The 23,251-nt window shown below is 39.9% G+C and overlaps 1 protein-coding gene across 1 annotated transcript in view; it reads left to right on the top strand.

Moving 5' to 3' along the window:
• The window catches only part of LOC149086951 (uncharacterized), a 173,353-nt gene that overhangs the window by 133,790 nt on the left and 16,312 nt on the right, over positions 1-23,251 (top strand). Inside the window, exons 9-18 of the mRNA XM_089231158.1 lie at positions 467-3,883; positions 5,363-5,725; positions 7,028-7,155; positions 12,206-12,461; positions 13,337-13,477; positions 15,319-15,394; positions 15,755-15,801; positions 15,921-16,159; positions 17,323-17,457; positions 22,949-23,137. Coding sequence (XP_089087284.1) covers positions 467-3,883; positions 5,363-5,725; positions 7,028-7,155; positions 12,206-12,461; positions 13,337-13,477; positions 15,319-15,394; positions 15,755-15,801; positions 15,921-16,159; positions 17,323-17,457; positions 22,949-23,137 — 4,991 coding nt within the window. The remainder of the gene's footprint in view (positions 1-466; positions 3,884-5,362; positions 5,726-7,027; positions 7,156-12,205; positions 12,462-13,336; positions 13,478-15,318; positions 15,395-15,754; positions 15,802-15,920; positions 16,160-17,322; positions 17,458-22,948; positions 23,138-23,251) is intronic.

Raw genomic sequence — 23,251 nt, 5'->3', positions numbered from 1 at the left:
GGATGGGGGGGGGGGGGAGGCAGATTAACACCCAGGCCATAGATTTTAATCCTGAATATCCCCAGCATAGGTTATTAACGACGTTTCGAAGCATCAAAATTATATGGAAGGTGATGATTTACATTTTTTATATAAGTGGTACGAAGAGCTCACCCTAGCCCCGAAGCCGAGAAGACCAGGCGTGGTCACGGTAAACCACAAAGGGTTCACTAAAGCTACTACCCATATACATAAATTTTCTACACTGGGAATTTTTTTAATTGTAACTTTTTAAATCTGTATCTACTTTTTTTTAATGTGTTTGATATTAGTGTATTATATATGCATAATAAAGTATCCCGACATCGTCCAGCTTCTCATCAGGGGCAATAGCTAATATTGGCAATGGTCGATAGAGCCTGGGCGGTGCACGGTATGAAATGAGAAAAAATAATAATAATAAATAAAAATTTTCATTTATTTCCAGATCCAACGGAACGATTGACGTTGCCGAAGACGTTGCTGCCGGTACAAGTTTTCAACAACGCCCAGACTCTGGCGAACCAGCTGAACGTCGGCGGTCGCCAGAATTTGGTGACCAAAGTCTCTAACGGAGTCACGCTGATAATAGCCAGCGATGCCGACGGTGCGTCTACTCCGACGTCGGGCACCCTGAAACCAACGACGCTGACAGACGCTCTTTTGATGATGGACAAGGGATACACCACAGCCTACGAACCAAGGACATTCTATACGACTTTCACTTTCTTCACGACGTTCTTCAGAGACGGCACTCCTTCGATACAGCGATCCGAACAAGTCGTCACGAATGTGTATACGATCCCCGTTACACAACCGATCGAAAACGCTATCGAAAAGACCAACGACGTCAGTCCAACGACCGTGATCGACACTTCGGAGAAACTCGTCAGTGCGACGCTCTTCACGACGCACACCGTCTTCGCCACAATATTCAATGGCACCGAGACTATCGTAACGCCGATAGAAGAGCTCCATTCATCTGTCGTGTTATCGACAGAAACCTACACGATCACAAAGACTATACTACCGACTTCGACTGCTGCACCAGAGAACAGAACCCCGGATATTCAACCCACAGCTACTACCACCGAGACGACACTGTACAAGACAGTCACCAATTTCGTCACTCTTTTCAGAGGAACGGAATCGATAGTCTCTCCTCTGGAGGAAGTGGTCACGGAAGTCGCGACGCTGACTCTACCCGTGCAGCCACCAGCTCTTCAGCCATCATCGGCGCAGCCACCTATTTACTCGACGAGGATGACGGAGACGACGACAACTCATTACGTGACCTTATTCAGCGCTGGCCAAGCTGTATTATCCACTATTACCGAAGTTGTTCCGACAATCGTTACGGAGATCGTCGACCAGACGCGTCCAACTGAAGAAGTGATTCGACCCGCGCCAAGTTCTTCACAGGCTTTGCCGGAAACCGAAGAGGTTTCTTCTACTGTTAGGGCGGAAGCGGCGACACCCACTTACCAAGACTTGGTGCCATCCGTGAAAACGCAATACACGACGCTAACTTATTTCACCACTCTGTACAAGGACTCTAGCACCATTCTCTCGAGTAGAGAAGAGGTCGCCACGTCTTATATAACGTTGTTCGTACCTGTTCCCGCAGCTGGTATAACTAGCTCCACTTCGACCTCATCGCCTCCTCCTCCGACGATCGAACGGTCTTCTGAGGTCGACAGGAACACGTTGACGACATCGAGCGTCATCCCTCGACTGTCACCAACTACAGAAGTTCTCACTTTCTATACAACCTACACTTATTATACGACGCTATTCCGCGGTACGGAGACCATAATCAGCGACAGCGAAACCGTGGTCACGCAATACGTGACGATCGAGACAACTCCAACTGACGGTGCAAGGCGGCCAACTGTGACAGCACAGCCGTCTGTTTCCGAGACTGCAGATGTTAGGATCGAGCACACTGTATCCGCAGTTTCTACTTCTATATTCGGTGGTACAGATGGTACTATAACAACGAGGGACCCAATGGACCTTCTTACTACAACCGCCCGAAATAAGGCTGTGGACAGCAGCAGCACTCCCGAAATAAGCTACAAGTACATCGAATCCATCACTCCTTCTGTGCTGGTGGGTACACCAACCACTGATGCTAACGGAGCAACTCACATACTGTTCACGGACTTCATCGTGCCGGAACAAGCAATGTCTCCATCTGCATCACAGCCATCTATCAACGCAAATCTTGCAGTTACGCCAGCTTTACCCGAATATGCGGTGGCATCTGGTGGCTTCAAACCTCCAAGTACGACGGAACGTTTTAGTACTACGATCAGCGAGGATGTTGATGGGTCACGAACACGCGAGACGGCATCCGATTTAGCGACGACAAGGCTAACAGACGCTCACTTGGCCACTCTGCCCCACTTGAACATGCCCGTGATTCCAACATCACCATACCATGCTATGCCTGGAGGCGGAGTCGTAGGAGGTCAAGGCGGAGGCGGTGGTGCCGGTGGTGGTGCAACGCAGACATTCGGTATAAAACCGGGTGCCGTGATTGATTTGTCAGATGTCTTAGGTAACACTGCTCTCGTTGGAAATCTCGGAGAAACAATAAAGGACATCGTGAATCTATTCGCCGCTGGTAACAAAGACAAAAATATCACTGGTCTGTCTGATCCGAAGGTGACGAGTGACGCGTCGAATCACGATGGCCAAGGATTACCAGTTGGCGGTGTGCCGGTCAGCAACGCAGAAGAACCCGTCTACATTCCTATCGGGGCGATGGGTAGAGGCACCCAGAAACCATCGACGGTACTTCCAAGGCCGGCAGGAGGACTACAGCCGAGCATATTGCTGTCTGGTTTCACGCCTGTACAGCGTGGTAACCAGGACCGTAACAGGGATAAGACGGATCTGAAAGCACAGGAAGGCAAGGTAGCGAATGTTAGGACAAGCTTAGTGATCGGAACAGACACGATATTCATCGAACCGACAAGCGTTGTGGAATCAGATGGTTCACCAATCAGCTCGAAACCCACGTCGAGTCCGGACGAAACAATCTACTTCATAACTGAAGGCGACAGGGTTGTATCTAGCCAAGGAAGCTCTTTTGACGGCGAAGTGGTCGCTACACCCGTGGTACTGACATCGGACAGCACCTCTATAATAACCGGGATCGAAACGATATTTTTCGGTCTACCTGACAGAAAGATTCCGGTTGCTGGATCCGAGAGGTCTCCCGGAAGTCCCGAGAAAGACCCTAACGTGAACGTGGAGACGATATTCATCGATACGGAATCCAAAGCTCCAGGTCAAGCTGGAAACAGTGAGATCAGGGGCGAAACCACGATATTCGGTTCCTTCCCAGTTCTATTCGGTTCCGACAGCACCGTATCATCCAGCAGCATCCAACCGTCTTTCACGACAACGACATCCGGTGCCACGACGATATTCTTCCCTGTCAACGAGCCAGTGGACTCGAAGAGCCGTCCCTCCAATCCTCCGGGTACTAGGTACGTCACTAGCGTGGCTAGTGTGCTCACTCTGACACTAACCACGAGCTCCGTGTACCAGTCGGAAGACATCCCGTACACAGTCACGTCCGTGTTCACCACGACGATACCGCCCAGGACGTTCGTGTCGACTATCATAGGGTCGAGGACGATACTCGGAACCCAACCGGAACCGACGGAAGCGGTTCAAGTTATCCCGACCATCCAACCATCTGAATCCACGACTACCGTTACGACGACCACACTCATATTCAATTCCATAGCCACGACAGTTGTCAGGACTTTGGTTATACCGACGAAAGCTCTGAAGCCCACCGAAGCTGATGCTGGAACTTTGAGCACAATGAACAACCAGCCACCTGCCGGTAAGTATGACAAACGTCTTTTTCATTTAACAAGAAATTTCATATCTAGAATCGGACCAGCTCTTGTGTGCCTCTCCCAATCCATTTTCCACCACCATCAGACCAGAATATCGTCCCCGCTCTGTCCTCGCTCGGTTTGTCCCGCCATGGTCTGTCCAACTTAAGCAGATGGATAGACCATACTGGGAGAACTTTCAGCATCAGTCCGACCAGGAATTAACACAAATCAAATACTAAAGTAAGGAAGATATGCATGGCATAGGAAATCATTGGACTTCACTGGCCAATAAAGCACATGCGAAGTTAGCAGTTGTAGTCAAAGAACATCACTGTTAGTGAAATTATAGATATTTTATGCAGGGTGATTCAGAGAGGACGGGAAGAAACTTTGAGAGGTGGTACACACAAAAACAAACAATTTTCATCAAAGAATGCATGGTCTGAAATGAAATTTTAGGCTACAGGGCACGCCTTTGACCTTTGAAGACCGGACACACCCCGCTTCCCATCTCAGAGAGATATCGAAGCGTTCCCGAAAGATGGGTGTATCCGGAAAGTTTTATTATAAACAACAAAACATTGTTGCCTCAGAGACGATGGCAACAAAAAATAAAATATATATATATAAAAACAATCGTCAATCTGAGATCATATAACAGATAATTAAAATCGAAACAACAAACGCCGATAGGGCGCGCCATTATCACGTACGTTACTTCTGTTAGAACGCGCACGCGCGCGGTTGCACGCCGGAATAACTTCACAGGGCTAGTGTCCGCGCCTTTTATTCATTGTGACGCAGATTTGCATACGGTTTCTTCTTCTTCAAGTTAAATTTGTATGCATGGCGTTCTTTTCCCCCGATAAATTTCAGCAGGAATGTCGTTTTAACGTTTGTGTAGCGGCCGTTTCGAAACGCGCTTTCGCATTTGCGTTTCATGTTAAACCACGCATTCTTTGATGACAATTGTTTGTATTTGTGTGTACTATCACCTCTTAAAGTTTTCCCCATCTTATTTGAATCACTCTGTATATGCTGAATAGAAAAGTGACATTTGTTAAATTAAAAAACTTCAATGGCTTGTTATAGAACATTTACAAAAGGTGGTTTCCACTATTTGTGACAGCGCAGTGGGAATCTAAAGAACATCACTGACTATTTTAGGATTGAAATAAAACATTAGCAGTGGAAATCTCATGAACACTGTTCAAAAAATATGTAAAAATGAAATTAATAAAAACAATGCAATTTAAATATAACAATGCAGTGGGAATTAAATAGATCTTCGCTGTTCAGTGTAAAATATGCATTATATAAAAGAAAGATATACGAAGAATTTAAAAAAAATGTACAGATAGTATAGAGATCACTAGACTTAACCGACCAAAAAACACATACAAAGTTAGTAGCGGAAATCGCTATCTATATATATGAAATTGTGAATACATCATGTACGCATAATGCAATATATTCTTCAGATGGCGATTCCGGAAAGCCATCAGCGGTCAAACCACCCCCAGGCAGAAAACCGATTCAACTGTTCAAATCCAACAACAGGCCAACGACACAGGCCCCGAGCAGGCCAGCCCATACAGGGCCTCCATTGAAGCTGTTCCCGACCAAACCTCCAACGACGACAACGAACGCACCTCCTCCTAAGGAGGTCACCACTCGAAAAACGACTTTCAGGAAGCCAGGAAAAGCCCTGGTGCCGGCAACGAACGGATGCCCGAGAGAATGCAACTTGAAAAACAAAGAGGTTTGCAAACAGAACGCAGACAGGTCCTGGTCTTGCCACTGCAGGCCTGGTTTCTTCAAGAAAGGATCTGAAGATTGTATCGGTAAGAGTTTTTATTCTCCTCCCCTTTTAACTACGGAATTTTTGCCTTGTTTTGACTGAAGTAATAGTACTACAAACAAAACACTCACTGACTTATTAAGAGAAAGAAGACCACACCGATCGTGCTAGTACATGTACTCGTGTTGCTTGCTGAGCTTACAAGCACAGTGAATGTAATGATAAGCCACGAGATACCCAACGTACTTCAGACGAATCAGTGGCACGTGAGACCCTGCCTGTTGTTGCGTTAAACAGGTTCCTGTCGAGCCACGACGATTGCACAGTTGACTGTTTGCTTTCCATTGGTGCTTCACTCCAATCCTCCTGTACACATTGTACGCCTTAACGTATGGGCCCACCCTTGTACGGTCCGGACCCCTCAAGTGAAAAGAGGGGGGGAGCCTCATGATAATGAGATCCGGTTACAATTTTCGATTGGTAAGCATGGGGTCATTCAAGTATTAAGTCAGCATCGAGGGGGGAGGGGTTTCGGATTTGATGACTTTTGATGACAGGGGAGAGGGGAGGTTTGAAAGTTGCTTACGTCATCAACCACCCCTTTTTGAAGATATGAAATATTCTAAGCTGTTGACGAAATTTTGCTGACGGGGGGGGGGGAAAGGGGCTCAGTGTTTTGCTGACAAGGGGGAGGGGGTCAAAAATGGCTGAAAATCTGCTTACGTAATATTTGAATGACCCCTATGTAAACTGGTACAGAGTTATATCTAACCACGTAGAGGCCTCAGAAAAAATCACTTTATGCGGGGAGGGGGCTCTGATGCTGTTTAGACGCTTTCTACCTGAGACGAAGCCTATCGGACAGCTGAAGTGGTATTGCCATAAAATAAAGCCAGGAGCCTTCAACCGTTAATACAGAGAGGGCAACATTTGACATGCTATCATATGATACCCGCGGGCCGCTATATACATATTACCAAAGAGCTAGGCGGGCTATGTGTTGAGGACCCCTGGAACCATATGATCTCCTTGACCCACGCAAGTCCTGTGTGGATCCACTTTCAGTTCTAAGAAGATTAATATAGCCACTCCCCCGATTTACGAATGATCAGCTTATGGACTTTTCGAGTTACGAATAATCGAAATGGTTGGCACTCTTGGCGAAATTTTGACTTTCCGACATTTGATAAAAAATTTTAAATAATTTTTCGACTTACGGACGAAGCTCGGAACTCGAAGCAGGCAACAACGAGTACATGTACGAGCACGAGTGGTGCTGACCTACTTTTGTGGGGGAAAAAACAAACTTGTTCTACGCTTATCTAATTATGATTTTTCTTGTTAGATGTCAAATCGTACACTGTGCTGCTGAGAGTATTGCAAATGGGTGGAAACGAGATATCCTACAACCCAGAACTCGACGACACCAAATCACCGGTTTACAAGAATCTCACAACAACTGCAAGGAAAGCGGTAAGTGGTCATTTCCTCAGTTATCGGGAACTGTTTGAGTTTCATCGCGTGTGAATTTAGCAAGTGTGAAGCATTTTCATTGACTCTCTCATCAAAATAACATGTGAACAAAGTACAGGGTTCGGGCTGGCTTTCCATTAATTTTTTGCAATTTGGCGAATCAGACTGAAAAATTTTGCCAAATCAAACCGATATTTAGCGGCAATAGCGAATATGGACCAGTTTACGAACTTTTATGTCCTACCCGCCACTTTTTCCGATAATTTTTTTTTCTTATCACCCCTCAACTGAAATCATCCCATACGAGCCTATATTACAATCTTTAGTAAACACTGGAGACCCTCGTTATTTGGCGAGTTTGATCTTTTCTATACTTGCTAAATGAAACATTTATTTGTGATTTGGCGTAAAGGCTTAATGGGCATCCATCCTCGATATTCATTAGCACATATGTTACACTATAATATCATTGAACATTGAAGGATCGGGACCTTCTCCCCCCCCCCCCTAATTGGCTTTACATTTTAGTAAGATATCGAAGCTTTTCCCGAAGACTGGCTACTATATCCATAAATTTACAAATAAGAACCAAGAAGAAAAATGGCAATCCATATTCAGCTGGTGTTAAAAGTAATATCAAACGAGCTAGTAGTGTACGGGGTGTCCTGTATGTGATAATTCGGTCTTTATCTCCTCAACCTTTCGTCGTATGGGTTTAATTTAGAAAAAAAGCTCAGAATGTGTTCAAAAATCACCACATGTACCATTTTCCGAGAGTGAAAAAGATACAGTGCGTCATAATAAAAAAAACTAAATTTTTATACGGTCCCCTTGTCCTCTAACTTCCAATTACAAAGTTGTTGCCCTGTCTCCATTGAAGCCAACGAAAAAACTCCCATGTTTCTGAGTGCAATGTTCGCTGAGATATTTGAATTTGAAAGTCGGGGAAAAGTTAGAAAATAACAGCATAAAAACAAACGGGGGGGGGGCAACGCTTCTTTCCCTCATTTATGCACTTCTCCCTCAATATTTCAGCGATTTTTGAATTCGAATATCTCAACGAATATTGCACTTAGAAACATAGAATGTTTTCGTTGGCTTCGGGAGGCACAGGGCAACAACTTTCTAATTGGATTTTTGAAGACGGGAGACCGTATAAAAATTTAGATTTTTTTTATGTGACACACTGTATTTGCTTCACTCTTGAAACTGTTACAGAGAGATTTTGGAACACATTTTGAGCATTTTTTTTTAAAGTCACAGACTTGGAAGTCGGGGGGGGGGCACGGTCATTATTGCTGGGGAGCACGATGATGATGATGATGATGTCAATTCATATATACATTAGATCAGTCGACTACACCTTTGACGTTGGGGGGGGGGGGCGGGCGGCATAACACCGCCTATGGCTAGAACCATATCTCTACGACGAACGGATGACGAGATAAAAGCCGAATTAGAACTTACAGGGAAACCTTGTACGGTGTATAATCGAAAACCATTGTTCAATATTGCGCCTCTAATCAACGCCATTGATGACTTCTTGGTCGCGATATCCCTCGGCATCCCGTTTGGGAATCACTAGTGTATGGCAAAGTATCTTAACCGGGCTACCTTTAGACATATCTCGTACCCCCTAGGAATAGCGTTGACAAACAGTTTCGGAAATTTCCTAGACTTTTGAAAACGGCTACACACCGTAGAAATTCTCAAGAGCATGGATATAATTTCAGGGGTTCCGCGAGACCGAAATGGTATAGCAACGCAAATCTAAATTATAGCAAACTTAAAAGTGTTCATTAACGATTTTTCATCTACAGTTCGTAAATCACTCCGATGCTTAAAGCACATATAATTTGTATAGATTTGATTAAACAAATTCTCATAGACTGTATGTTAAATTATCCAATCCGTATATACACTGAATGAATCAGGATCCCTAACAGGTTCTTTAGGATTTGATTCATATATCGAATCGTCTCCTTCTACTTCAAGAGGGATTCACAATTTCGTGTGAAATTATCTAATTACAATCTGACCCAAACTAATTTCAATATGCATGTTTCAAACACATTGTCTTTCACGGTAATCCCGATCCCCCTCCCCCGAGAATTCCAAACTGAAGAGAGACGTTGTGACAGGAAACGCGATGATACATTTGCATCTATTAGATGTATCAGCGAAGACGTACAGGGTTATTGAAATTGAAGTCCACCCTCAACCCAGAGCGTTCCCGAGGGAATTCTACTGGTGCGAACGACACCAAATTCGGACGACACACTGTTCAGGTAATAAGCTGAATATATATTAAATAAATAAAACAAAGTCAGACACACTAGTCAGTAGGTTATGCCCCCGCTTGAGAAATACACTAAATGATTTTATGGATTGTTTAAAAATATCTCTTAAGGGGCCGTTCAAGTATTATATCAGCAGATTTTTATTCATTTTTGACCTCCTCCCCCTTGTACGCAAAATTTCTTCAGCTCTGCCCCCCTACCTCCTAACGCATATTGAGATCAGAGACGAGACGTGCAGGGAAGAGTCATAGGGGAGCTTATGCCCCCCCCCCACCCCCAGACGATCAAAAATGTATTTTTTTATGCAAAAAATATTTTTGGTAAATAATTCAGATTTCGGAAGAAAATACTGTACCTTTATAAAGCTAAGCCGCGTGGATTTAATCAAAATTTTACAAAGAGTTACGAATAAAATCGAAATGGTTGGCGCTTTTGGCGAAATTTTGGTCTTCTGACATTTTTGGCACCAAGCCGCGTGGATTTGGTCTTATGGTCTTTTCGAGTTACGAATAATCGAAATGGTTGACGCTCTTGGCGAAATTTTGGTCTTCCGACATTTTTGCCACCAAGCCACGTGGTTTTGGTGGCACAACTTATGGACTTTTCGAGTTACAAATAATCGAAACGGTTGGCGCTTTTGGCGAAATATTGACCTTCCGACATTTGACAAAAAGTTTTTAATAATTTTTCGACTTACGGATAAAGCTCGAAATTCGAAGATACAACATGTACGAGCACGAGTGGTGTTGACCTACTTTTGTGGGGAAAAAAACAAACTTTTCATACGGTTATCTAATTATGATTTTTCTTGTTAGATGTGTCAAATCGTACACTGTGCTGATAACACATAGCTGTTACCCATGGCGCCACTCGCGTTTATTTGGAAATCTGAAAATTACTCGGCGACGATTCTTTCCGTATAACATTTGAAGTCCTGACTTCAAGGATTCTGTAAGTTTGGACTTGGAAATTATATGAATATTCCCTGCATTATCTTAGCTTATAAACCGAGCACAACTCAGGTCTATCGACATCGGCAATTTACTACCTAGTGAGTTGTGCCGGAAGTGTGTGGGGTACACTCTACCTAACAGTCTGAGTGCGTATCTACTGTTGTGTCCGCTTTTTCAGTGTTGGCATCCATATTTCAGAAGTGAAGTGAGTGAAGTGCAATGATCGAATATTTGTACTGTTTTGTAGGTGTGTCGGTGTCTGTGGCGAGGCTTTTTAACGGGAAAATCGGCTCGCATTCCCCGGTGTTGGGAACCACGGAAGACCAACTTCTGCCGACCACCACAGTGGCGATGGTGGGGGTTCTAATCCAGGCGATACGAGTCCGTCACTATGACCACTTGACACCACAGTGGCACATTATCTTGGCACAAAATGAATTATTTCTTTGTAAAAAAAAAAATTAAAATTTGAGAAACGTTGGAAAAATAAATAGGTGCCTACATTTATGGTTTTAATGCATTTTTTGGGTATCAAAAATGCAAAAACATTTTGAAAATTCCAGAAAATGAATGCTCGTGTCTGAAAGGGATATAATATTCATTCAGGCATTGTGGTACCACTACTAAATAAGACATGCACCGCTTTCAATTTCCTCTGCGGAACTTCTAACGAATTGGTACATGTTGGAATGTGTAAGTACGTGTTGTGAACCTAACGCGAAGTTTGTTTCTGCGTAATGCTTGTTATGTGTAGTACTGCCATCTGCCATCAATTTTTCTAACTATGCTTGAAGTGTAATGATTGAATAGTATACCGTTGCAGGCCGGTTGCTCTCAGTGTTGAGATTTTTCAACGGGGAGATCGGCCAGTACCTCCTAGAGATAGAAGGCCTCTGCATAGTTTGCCATGAACGTCATTCAGACTACCTAGCAAGTTTGCCATATTTTGAAACACGGCAACCTATTTCGTTTCTTCTTATTTTGGCGTAGAATCTTCCTGATTGGCTTACAAATACCCGACAGTGATTGGATGTGGGGCATAGAAATCGCCAATTCTGAGCCCGAGATCATTTATTTTCCTCAAATTTTTTTCCCCCTGAATATTCAGAGGGGAAATGGACTACTTACTGACGTCACAAGCAGACCACGTAGGCCTTCTATCTCTAGGAGGTGCTGGACAGGCTCACGTTTGAGCCATAAGGTGAAACAAAGAGTCCAATATACTGTAATAATAACTACCGGGGGGGGGGAAAAATCCAGAAAAGTTCTCTGCAGTTCTACTTCTAAACATATTTATTATTGCTAATACAAAGACACTCAACTATAATTTTTTTTAATTAACTTTAAGGAAATTTATTGCAAAAGAAATTCTTCTAAAGTTTCCTCTTATAAGAGAAATTTTTGTTTCAGTTACGAAATTTATGCCGTCTTTTTAGATTAGATCCTAAAGTACGTGATAAAATACGGGAAGAAAAGAAAACTTAGTAAAGAGAAACTCTTGCTTCCGAAGTTTCGAAGAAAGATTAATTTATTAAGCATTTAAAATTTTTTTTGAAAAAAAATTTTGTGGAGACGAAATTGACTTTTAAAAAGCGATTCCTGAGCAAAAGCCATTTCCGTTTCGATCCTGGAATCTGATAAATTCCCTTAAAAAAATTTAAATAGGATCGCATAGTTTAATCGTTAAATTTCAAAAATTATAAATTAATTATCTTTTCCCCCTGATTGTTAAGAAAGTGTATTATCGGGTTTAAAAAAAAGGAATTTTATTCAATTTTCTTTTGTTTTTAATTGAAGGTTGATGAAGCTTATAAACAGTCATCCGTCGGAGATAATTACGTATCGACGAATGTTCTGGGAATATCGAACACGGGTAGAAGTAAAGAAGGAGTTCTAGTCAACCTGACGGTCACCCTGACCGCTGACAAGCCCACCACGGAGCTCGAACTCAAAGATGAGCTCGCCCAGTCACTAGAAGCAGCCGCTTCGGAAGCCATCTCCACTAATACCACTATCGTCAGTCCCATTATCCAGAGGGTCGAGGATGTTCAAGGTCAGTATCTTTCTGTTGCAGTATTAACGCGGAATTGGTCTCTGTGGGTCCACGGGAACCTATAGGATTTCCCTTTATTATTAATTCCTAATTTTATCAAATAGCACGTTGTATTTCTATTCATCACTATTATGGTGATGAGGTACTACGACGGGCGTTTGTCTCCTCTTCAACTCACCCCTTAGGAGAGTACAGGTCGTAAATTGCCCCAAGGCAATATAACTAACATCCCGTATTGTTGCAATACCATCTATATAACAAGGCCTCCGCACGAAGCTTGTGACGGACGACGTCAGTGAAGAAGGCCATTTCTCGTATTGCCGTTGGATATACTGAAAAAAAAAAAATTAAAGATATCGCATGCGTCATCTTGCTATATCCAATGGTAATAGGTGAAATGGCCTTCTTCAGTGACGTCACGAGCTTCGTGCGGAGGCCGTGTTCTATAGGTAGTGTTGGTTGTTGTCGGCCATAAGATAAGATGTTACAGCAGTCGTCGCTAATCTGAAACGTGAATATGTCTTACTACCTGGTATTTGATTCAACCATCACATTTTCATAAAAAAACTGAAAAAAAAATGGTGCGAATGAAAAAATACCTCAAACACTCTAGTTTCAAGTTATGCTCCCTCCGTTATTGTTAATGAGTCTTCAATCGTTTGGATGCCAAAAATATGGCATGCTATCGTAGGAAAAACAATTTAACGCTATATCGTTGGATATACAACATGCAGATAGAAGTCAGTGGTATTCACGAATATACTATCTCGCTGAGGCAAATGGTTCCAATGATGCCAATGACTCCTTATCAATGATACTGATATATTCATGTCATTTAATATACAAATACATATTTTTTTGCTGTATATATTTAGATTTCGATGAATGCGCTGACGATAACTACAACGACTGCTCCCGCAGTGCGCATTGCGTCAACTTGGCAGGTACTTACACTTGCGAATGTAAAGAAGGATACCAAGATCTGGAGCCTTTGTTACCTGGAAGGATTTGTTCGGGTATGTTATTATATAGTATAACCTCGATATAACGGTACTCGCAATACCCATTGCGATCCGTATTTATTGATGTCTTGCAATATGCGAAAGGACCCTCCCCCCGAGCAAATAAAATGACGCCAGGTAACCCCCCCCCCCCACCTCCCTCAAAGCGAGACCAGAACCCGTGGTTAGTGATGAAAGTCACGGATCTCTTTCCAGAATAATTTTCAGCACATAATAATGTAAAAACAATAAGTTAATTGTTTTATCCTCAAAGAGATCCCACCGAAATTTCTCCAAGGACCCCGAAGGGGTAGTGGTCCCTAGTCAAGAACCACTGTTCTAGACAATGGAACAGTGGAATTTTTTAGAATTACATCATCAGATCATTATTATCCTCATCAGAATTATATCCACTAGAGTAGCGTTCCCAAAGTGGACAATATCGCCCCCTAGAGTGAGGGGGACGAGGGAGTGGTTCAGGGTGGTGGTAGAAGCTATGGGTTGGTTTTAGTTGGGGGGTGATTAGAACAAAAAAGTTTGAAGAAGGGCCACGATTGTGAACAAAACGTTTAGGAAACCATGTACTAAAGCAGCCATCTTCAACCTGTTGCTCGTGAGCACCATTGTGCTCCTCGAAGTATCAAAAGTGCACAAGGCTCGTGTCCGATTTTATGCTCACGAGCACAGCACTTGATCAACGCTTCGATTAAACACACTGTAAAAATTTCATTAAAGGATTACAATTAATGTAAATTTCAGGCATAAGTATGTCAACGTTGCCATAAGTAGTGCTTTTTTGTTTGATGTTGAGCATAAGTAGTGCTCGTGACCCGAAGAAGGTTGTGAAGACCCCTGTACTTTTTCTTTCAAACCGAGCACAACTCCGGTCTATCGCCATGGGCTACACCGATTGAGTACTACCAACTACTACTACTACTACTACTACAATACTACCGATTCAGTTGTGCGAAGTGTAAGAACCTAATAGCCTGAGTGCGTATATAGTGTTTCATGTGTGAATTTTTTGTATTGCCATCTATATTTCAAATTGTGAGTGAAGTGTATTGATTGAATATTTGCACCGATGTGGGTATGTCTGGCGAGACTTTTAAAGGGGGTGGTTAGCTCTCATTCACTCCTTGAAGTTGGGAGCAGGCCCGTCATTGGGGGGGGGGGGGGGGGCGTTGCCCTCCTGGCTTTTGGAAATACACTAAAAATGGTATACATATATACTAATATATACATATATATGCAAACATTGAGTGCATGTTCTTTGCCCCCACCTCCCCGGAAAAAATTTGCCCCCCCCCTGGAAAAAGTTGAAATGACGGCCCTGGTTGGGAGCAACAGAAAACCAACTTCAGCCGACCACCACTGTGGCGCACCGGCTCTAGACCCCTGTACTTTCTTTCTATCAAACCGAGCGCAACAAAGGTCTATCGCCGTGGGAAATTTACTATCTGAAGGAATGGAAGTGCCTAAAGGAATTTACTACCTACATGGGAAGTGTACGTAACAGTCTGAGTTCGTGTTGTGTATGATTTTTCAGTGCTGCCATCTTTATTTCAGAAGTGAAGTGTAATGACCGAATATTCGTACTGTTTGTAGGCCTGTTGCTCTTTGTGGTGAGACTTTTTAAGGAGGAGAGGGGCTCGTATTCGTCCCAGAAAACTCTTGAGTTTCACGGATCCCCGGTTAAGAAACTTCTTTTATTGATTACCAAACTTTCACCCTCTCTTATCTGCTTTCTAATCATTCAACTTCAATATTTTCAATAAATGAAGAACAAAACCTTTCTTTTTTCACTGCCTCTGAACTGATTGGTTTCTTCCGATTTGTTTTTCTTATCTTATTAGGTGAGATCAAGGACTGCGATTATTGCAATAACCGAGGCGTGTGTATCATGACTGAAGACGACGAAAAATTCTGCAGGTAATAAATAAAAATTAAATAAAAACCTTCCTATTTTTTGGATCGTTGATTTGGTATTACTTTATTTTGAAGTACAGTCGAATCCCGTTTTAACGAATAACGTTATAGCAAAAATGTCGTTTTAACGAACACTTTTCCAATCCCCCCCCCTCCCCCACCAGATAAGTTTACATAGGAACAATACGAAGACCTGGAATTTCTTCATGACGAAGTGATTTCCTCTGGTAAACTTGGAGTTCGTTATAACGGGATCCGATTGTAGATCATCGCATTTACTTCTGGAAAGTATTTATTCCGAACATATCGAATTAAGAAAACCAATATAGAAATTAATTGGTGTGTATTTTGTTCTCTTTGCAGATGTTATCGAATGTACCTCGGGAAACAATGCGAAATTAATGGCTTGGGTAATGTGAAACTCTGCCTATACATTTCTTCTCGAAAATGTTCTGTTTTTCTCTCATTTGTGTTCGACTATTCGTTCGGGATAATTTCATAACGCGGCTCTTATTTCATGTCATTTCAGTATTGGCTATAGCGTTACCTATCGCACTGGCACTCCTGATACTCACCGTTTTCTGTCTCTTGTGCGGATGTCGCCGATTGAGGCGCAGGAGGGCACAGAAACCGAAACAGAACGTCTATAAAAACATGGCGCCACCGTTAGCTGGAACATTGGACCGTAAGGCGATGATCATCGATTCGTCGAGTGAAAGCAGTGCCGAACAACACGCAAGGGCGAACCAGGGATACGATGGATTTGGGGTATTTAAGCGTATATGACGTATATCTTTTGAATCAATCACATTAAGGATAACCCTTTAACATTTAAAGCGGCAATGACGAGATATCTCTCGCTGAACATAATGCTTTTCATTTTTGCAATTACGAGATATCTTGAGTTCTTAAAACCTTCTTATTTCGGCAATGCCAAGCCCAACAAACTCTGTACAGATGACTTTGTCCGCAAACATGTTTCCTATCCCCCCCCCCCCAACCTGTCGGATCAAATATTGGGTGGAGTCAGCATTTGTTCAAAGTTTGATAATAGAAGGAAAGAGAGAGGGGCGGTAGTTCTATTTTTCTTCGCTTCCGGGTAGAAAAGGAATATGCGTACAGTATGGATATTAGAGAATGAATATTTCTCTCTCTCTCTCTTCCATTTTTTTATTGTTACTATTCTCGTTGTTGGTGAGGGAGGGGGGCACTCTTAGACTGCACAAAATCGGAAAAAATATTCTTCTGGAAAAAAATATGAGACATTTTGTATGCAAATACAAATACAAGGCCACAACAGGCAAAATGCCCAACGAGGTGGTTGAGAAAAAGATGCCCATAACAAAAAATATGGATGTCATATATTAAAGACAGTTCAGTAATTTCCAGTAGGGCGCTGTAGCCCGGTCGATAAGATGCTCGCCTGAAGTACCAAAGGATGTTTAGAGATGTCGCGAGTTCGATACCCGGTTCGTCTTTGTCAGAAAACTTTCCTAACACAGGGGTACAATAGAAAACGGCGACTTGACCGCAGCAAAAAATTGCTACCGCAGGGAGTCCCCCATCGAGAGATTAGAGCACCAACCTCTCGATGAGTATAATGTAATTTCCACTGCAACTTATAATGTGGATCAAAGAAATTTTAAAAACCGCTTAAAGTGTTAACCGGCATAACAGAGATCACTGAAAAATCTCCGAGATGCTGCATCTTTTTTTTATGACGTAGGCTTTCTTTTTCATTTTCAGCAGGTGCAGATTAAGGGGGTATGGGAGAAAGGGCTCCATTGAGAAATGAGCTGTACAAAATATCCGCTCTTGTCATTGTTAAAATAAAAGGCTTTCAAAAAAGGCGATGTATTTCGTCACTGTCCGTAGAAGGGTTAAGTAATAAGTGTTTAATACACTCGTATATGTGAATATTTTCTTTCCAGGACGAACCGACTGGCTCCACGTTCAAACGTGAAGGCAGGCGGAGCAGAAGCAACAGCATCGAAGACACCCTATCGGAAGACTACGGAGTGCCAACAGTCGTCATACCCAGAGCAAGACACCAACATCCTAACAAGGTAAACCATCCTTCCCAACATGCCCATCTCCAAAGGACTCGTACGCCCTACGATGACCACTGGTGAAGGACATTAAAACAAAACACACTAAAAAAACAACACGGGACCAACGAAATTTCAACGTCAGCATCTCTAAGGAAAAAAAATCAAACAAAAACAAACAAACCAATCATCACAGTGAAGTGAAGTGCGTGCGCTTATTTTTTTTGATTAATTACCTCCATCGGTGATTCTACGAGCAGTTTGGTCATACTGTGTATGAGCAAAAGGGTCGTTATGGACTATATCGATCAATGTGTCAAAAAAGAGGATAATTTCCCCCGTAATTATTATAGAGGAAATCAAAAAATTATTGACACCTTAAAAAAATCCAAACTTATACCGGTGCTGAAAATAATGCTTCAAATGCGTTCTTCAATATAATATTAAGCCTTCACATAGGCCTAAAATTAATGCGGTAACCATACTAGAGAAAAAAAAACCCGTTATAACTGCAATCTCAGAGAATGAGATGGGTAGATATAATAAGACATTTACTCGATGGCATGTCATCTAAAACAACAAACGTAAGTGTGTGTGTAGGCAGAAGCCATGATAATTGACTCAATTCTCAAGAAACCACGACGTAGTGCAATGTCTTTTTATTTTTTTTTATTTCTGGAAGGCGTTATGAAGTATATTAATGAAGACATTCACTATAACGAGAGGAACTTTAATGGAAACATTGATATCGTTATAAGATGGAAAAAATAGATCCTGTGTATATATAATGGAATTACTGAAATTAAGTATTACATTCAATTTATAAAAATCCCAATTAAATAATAAGTTTGTAAATTATATATAGCTTGAAAAAATATGCCAAATTATACAGGGTGATTCGAAATTCACGGTGTGAAACTTTAGGGTTGATGGAACGCTCTAAAAAAATGATTGAAAATGCATAGGAATAAGTGATTTGTTTAGGCTCTAGTCAGTGATCTTCAAAACAGGGCCTCACGAGTTAAGTGTGGCCCAAGGAGCTTTTCTCCGGTCCGGATACAATTTTCTTTTTTGGAAATACCTAAAATACATTGAAAAACAATAAATGAAATTCAAAAAAAAAATCGATAAAGCTCGTATTCCACTTCCAGTAACGCTGTGCATCTGATCCATTATTAGGGCTGTCTTAACAATTTGGGGCCCCAAAAAGTGTTGAGGCCCCTAATTATACGGTACTGTTTCCTTAGAGGAGAAAATCGACCTGTAAAAGACATACGTAATTACACAATTTACAGAAATCCTTGGAAACATCAAAAAAGTAATATCAGAATTTTTGAAAGAAATAATTTCAAATTCAGAATTAGTGATAGAAATAAGTTCAGAATTAACAAAAGAAATAACATCAGAGTCACTGAAAGAAATAATTTCAGAATAATTGAAGAAAAATAATTTCAGAATAATTGAAGAAAAATAATTTCGAGAAATATCGAAAGAAATATCAGAATCATTCAAAGTATTTCCAGAAGAAATGAAATAAATAATTAATCAAAAGAGAATTCCAGAATAGGTGAAAGCATTTGCTATTAATAAATAATTAGCAATAATTCTTGGGTACTTTTCACTAAAATCAATTGTACCTAGTAGTTCGCCAGGGCCTAAATGAGTCATTTGAGACTGAATTTGTTTTCGTTCGTTCTCTCTCCTCTCTATGACCCCTCAAGTTTTTTTACTATGAATTCAGAATTTCAATAAACGTATTAAGAATTTTATTATTCATTTATAATAACCATCTGAGGGAAATTAAAATAAATAAATTTGTGCAATAAATATATAGAAAAGAAGCTGACGGTTGGAATTTAATTTTTTTTTTCTTAGAATTTTGTTGTATACAATGTGGAGGGCCAAAGCCATATGTATTGTGCCAAAGCTTCTGATTATACTCCGATAATTATCACGTAATTAATCACAATAAAATTAATCTTTCATCAATAGGGAGAATTTCCAATTATCAGAAATTATAACTCAATGGCTTTTGGTGCTTTCAACGGAAACTTTATTAAATTAACATACCTCGTTAATCCCGGTTTTGTGTCGCCAATTCGTCAATTGTAATTAATTATTATTTTTTCTTTATTTCTTATAATTGCGACTGACTTGTTTGTGTGGACTTGAAAGACGCGAGAGCTTCCCTCCATGTCGATCATAATGTGATTATAAATGATTAATCATCATTATAACCTAGAACTATGCGTTTGTTTTCGAGCTATAATGTGTACTTACAGTATTTACACACACGCACGAAGCGAGATGTACATTGGAATGTAATAATGCGTATATTTTATATATATATAGATATTTTTTGTGTATGCCGAGAATAAAATATTGAGTATTTAGATGAATACTCAATATTATGTGTACATGCATTAATCGGAGAAATGCTCATTAGTGAGAAAATTGTGTTTTACGTATAAATAAAATGTGTTGATTGTATTACTGTTCATTCATTTGTGTTTTTAATGATGTATTTTATTGATTGGTTAATTTTTTCGCTATTTAGATAACAAAACGTTTTCAGTCCTAGGATAACGTTTTTAATATTTTATTTAATTTCTTGGGAAAAGTCAGAGGGAGTTATATATATCCTAAATAATTTATTTTGATTAGCAATTGAATATGAATAAAATTAATACAGGGTGAACCAAAAGTCACTAGATTTAAAAAAAAAATTCCCCTTAAAAACTTGACAAATTTCATCCGTGTATGCATTTTGTATCAAAATTCTTGACAAATTTTTTTTTCTTTTGGATACAAAAATAAATATTAGTTTTAAATTTCGCCGACAGAGGGTAACAGTTATGCGGAGCTGTTATAAAGTTTACTTCAGACCGACTGATGTATCATTTTCTCAGAACGTACCGAGAATATTAGCTCCCATAAGCTTCGATACTGCTCCGTACGAGCTGTGTATGTGTAAAGTTTAGATTTGATTTTTCTCATTAAAAGGGTCTAATACTTTCCAGTATGGTCAAAATCCCATCAAAAAACTCGCAGAAATATAATTTTAAGCATTATTTAATAATGGATTCGTTTCAAATTTCGTGTAAATGCTTTTGATTGCATATGGTCAATACAACATTTTACATACCTAAAATAGCATTTATTTTTTTGCAATTTTTCAAATATTAAGTGAAAAAAATTCATTTTTAAAACCTTACACGCATGCATTAAAATAATGACATCAATGGAATTGAATAGAAATTATTTCAAAAAATAAAATTATTCAGTTCTTAAAATGAGGCAAAATATTCAAACTTCATTGACAATCTTATTTAAAATTAAATAAAAAAATTTAAATTTTTAAAATTATTGTAATATTTTGTCCCATTTTATGATCAGAATAGTTTCTTTTATTTTTAGTTCATTTCTATTGATGACATGATATTTTTATCATGCGATCGAGATGTAAATAAGGCATTTTTTCTTCATGTTTATAAATTTGCTTTATTGAGATATGTAAAACGTTCTATTGGCACAGCATGGCAAATACTAGTGGTGCGCAAACTTTTCAGTCCGCGGGCCAGACATTGTATGTATAGTGTGTCCATATGACCTGTATTTTAAGGGATATTTCCGTAATTTTGGACGTTCTTTTTTTTTAAAAATAAAATTTTTCGTTTTCCCTTTCTTATTTTCAATGAGCTTTACTTGCACTTTTGAAATCAAAAAATACGATTTTGGTTTCCATGACTAATTATCACGTCTTATAAACAGTATTCATGCCACGCATTTGTCAAACATATACGTTTTGTTTGCTAAATTATAATTTCTCCATCCATAGCGTCTTCTGGAAGCTCCGTAATTCCCGCAATTGGCGATTTGGCTATGGTTGGCAATTTTACTTGCCTTTGACTATTTTTATGGCTGTAAGGCAACTTTACTCGCCTTTGACAACTTCTTTAGTGACAGTTCGTGATATTCCGTATGGATCCCGTTTTTTTTTTATAAAAATAATCTCATCCACCTGTAACACTTGTTTTTGTAGAGGCGTGACATGAATTTCTGCGTAAATCAAATACCGGCAAGAAATTTCGTTAAATTTTAATTTTTAGAAGTCCAGTGACTTTTGGTTCACCCAGTACATAAATTTTCCAATTTTCACGGACTTATAAACAAATGAAAAGGGATTTCTTAATGATACGGTGGAGTTTATATATGTTTAATCTTAGAATCTCAGGAATTCGATGCATGTTGGTTATTTTTCAGGGGATTAAAGGTCTGTTTTGTAATAAATGGTATCGTTATATAGTTATCGGTGTGGTTATAGATTATTATTATCATTTTTTTTCTGTCGCGTTACGGTGGTTTGTGTTCTGTGTCCGGTTCATGGTTCGTAACGAGGTTTCATTGGCGTGTGTTAGTTCGAATCGGGGCTGTCAAACTCGTTCAGAACACGGGTCATTTTATTTAGTTTGGCACGTGTGACCTATATTACTTACTGATTTGCTTGTAATTACGGATATAGCAATTATTAATATATTTGATTATTTTACTGGACAATTGATAATTAGTTTGACATCCCCGGTTCGGACCATCTGTCTGTCTGTCTCACTCTTTCGCACTGTAATTTAAAGAACTTGGTGACGTGAATATGGAAATATTTCTTGGTGGTTATTTCGGTGATCTTGGTGCTGTGAATCCTGGGTTATACTGAGGAGAACGGTATCAAAAGACAAAAATTCCACTTCCTATCTCCATCATGGTGGTGCATGAGGTTCGATATGATTCTGGACAATGGCGGTGCGATGGATACAAACTCGGAAACATTGGTGGAGGATCGTAAAAAAAGCAACTAGACTTCAAGGTAACATTGCTTTTACTTCATTCCTTCGAATTTGAAGACGTTTATAATGACATTTAAAAGTGATAACGATTTTCCTAAAAAAATTTCAAAAATTAAAAAGAGAACAAATTTACAATAAAAAAATTTAAACAAATTGAAAAAAAAACGTAATTTACACTAAGTTACTAAAAATAAACTATTTTACCGTATTGGATAAAATCAGAACTGGAGACTAAAGCAAATTAATACAAAAAGGCTATAAAATAAACATAGCAAAATGACTACAAAGTAAATGTAAAAAAATGGCTATGGAATAAGTAAAATTTTTAAAAAAGGCTCATAAATATATATAAAATAAAAATTAATGAAAATAATGAAAATATGAAGATAAATTACAAATAAAAATAATATAAATAAATTAAATAGAAATTATGTTGTTAATTTTTGAATTATAATGTATCCAAATTGCAATGAATTGAATTCGTTTTCACTGAACTTTTTTAAATTAAATAATGTATTTTGCATTTCAAACTAATTAAAAACATGATTGTTATTGTCATAACGAACAGCGATTGCACGAAATTTTTTGTAATTATGCGATTAATATCGTTTTTATCTGATATGATATTGCTTGAGTGTCCTGATATGAGTGTGATTGCCATTTTGTAGATGTGTCCGGACAGCGAACCGTTCATTTCATTCCGCTCGTCGTCATCTGACAGATCGAATCTGATGAAGCCGCCGTCTTTGCAAGACGTCTCTCTTCATTCCAGTGTGTATCCGACGGTTGTCGACTTCGTACCGTTCCGACGTACTGGAAGTCTCTGCCCTCTCACTGATTCCAGTTATTTATCTAGAGTGAGTACCAGTAGATTTTCAAAGTATTGAATTCAATGTTATTAAAAATAGAGGATAATACATTTATTGTACACATCAGTGAATGCAACTGAATATGGTAAATAAAACCACTGT

Source organism: Pholcus phalangioides, unplaced genomic scaffold (assembly GCF_987345545.1).
Source record: "Pholcus phalangioides strain wild (caught in Gottingen) unplaced genomic scaffold, Ppha-v1.0 ptg000004l_1, whole genome shotgun sequence".
Taxonomy (NCBI): domain Eukaryota; kingdom Metazoa; phylum Arthropoda; class Arachnida; order Araneae; family Pholcidae; genus Pholcus; species Pholcus phalangioides.
The sequence above is the reverse complement of the archived record's forward strand: the minus strand, read 5'-3'. Positions and strand labels throughout refer to the sequence as shown.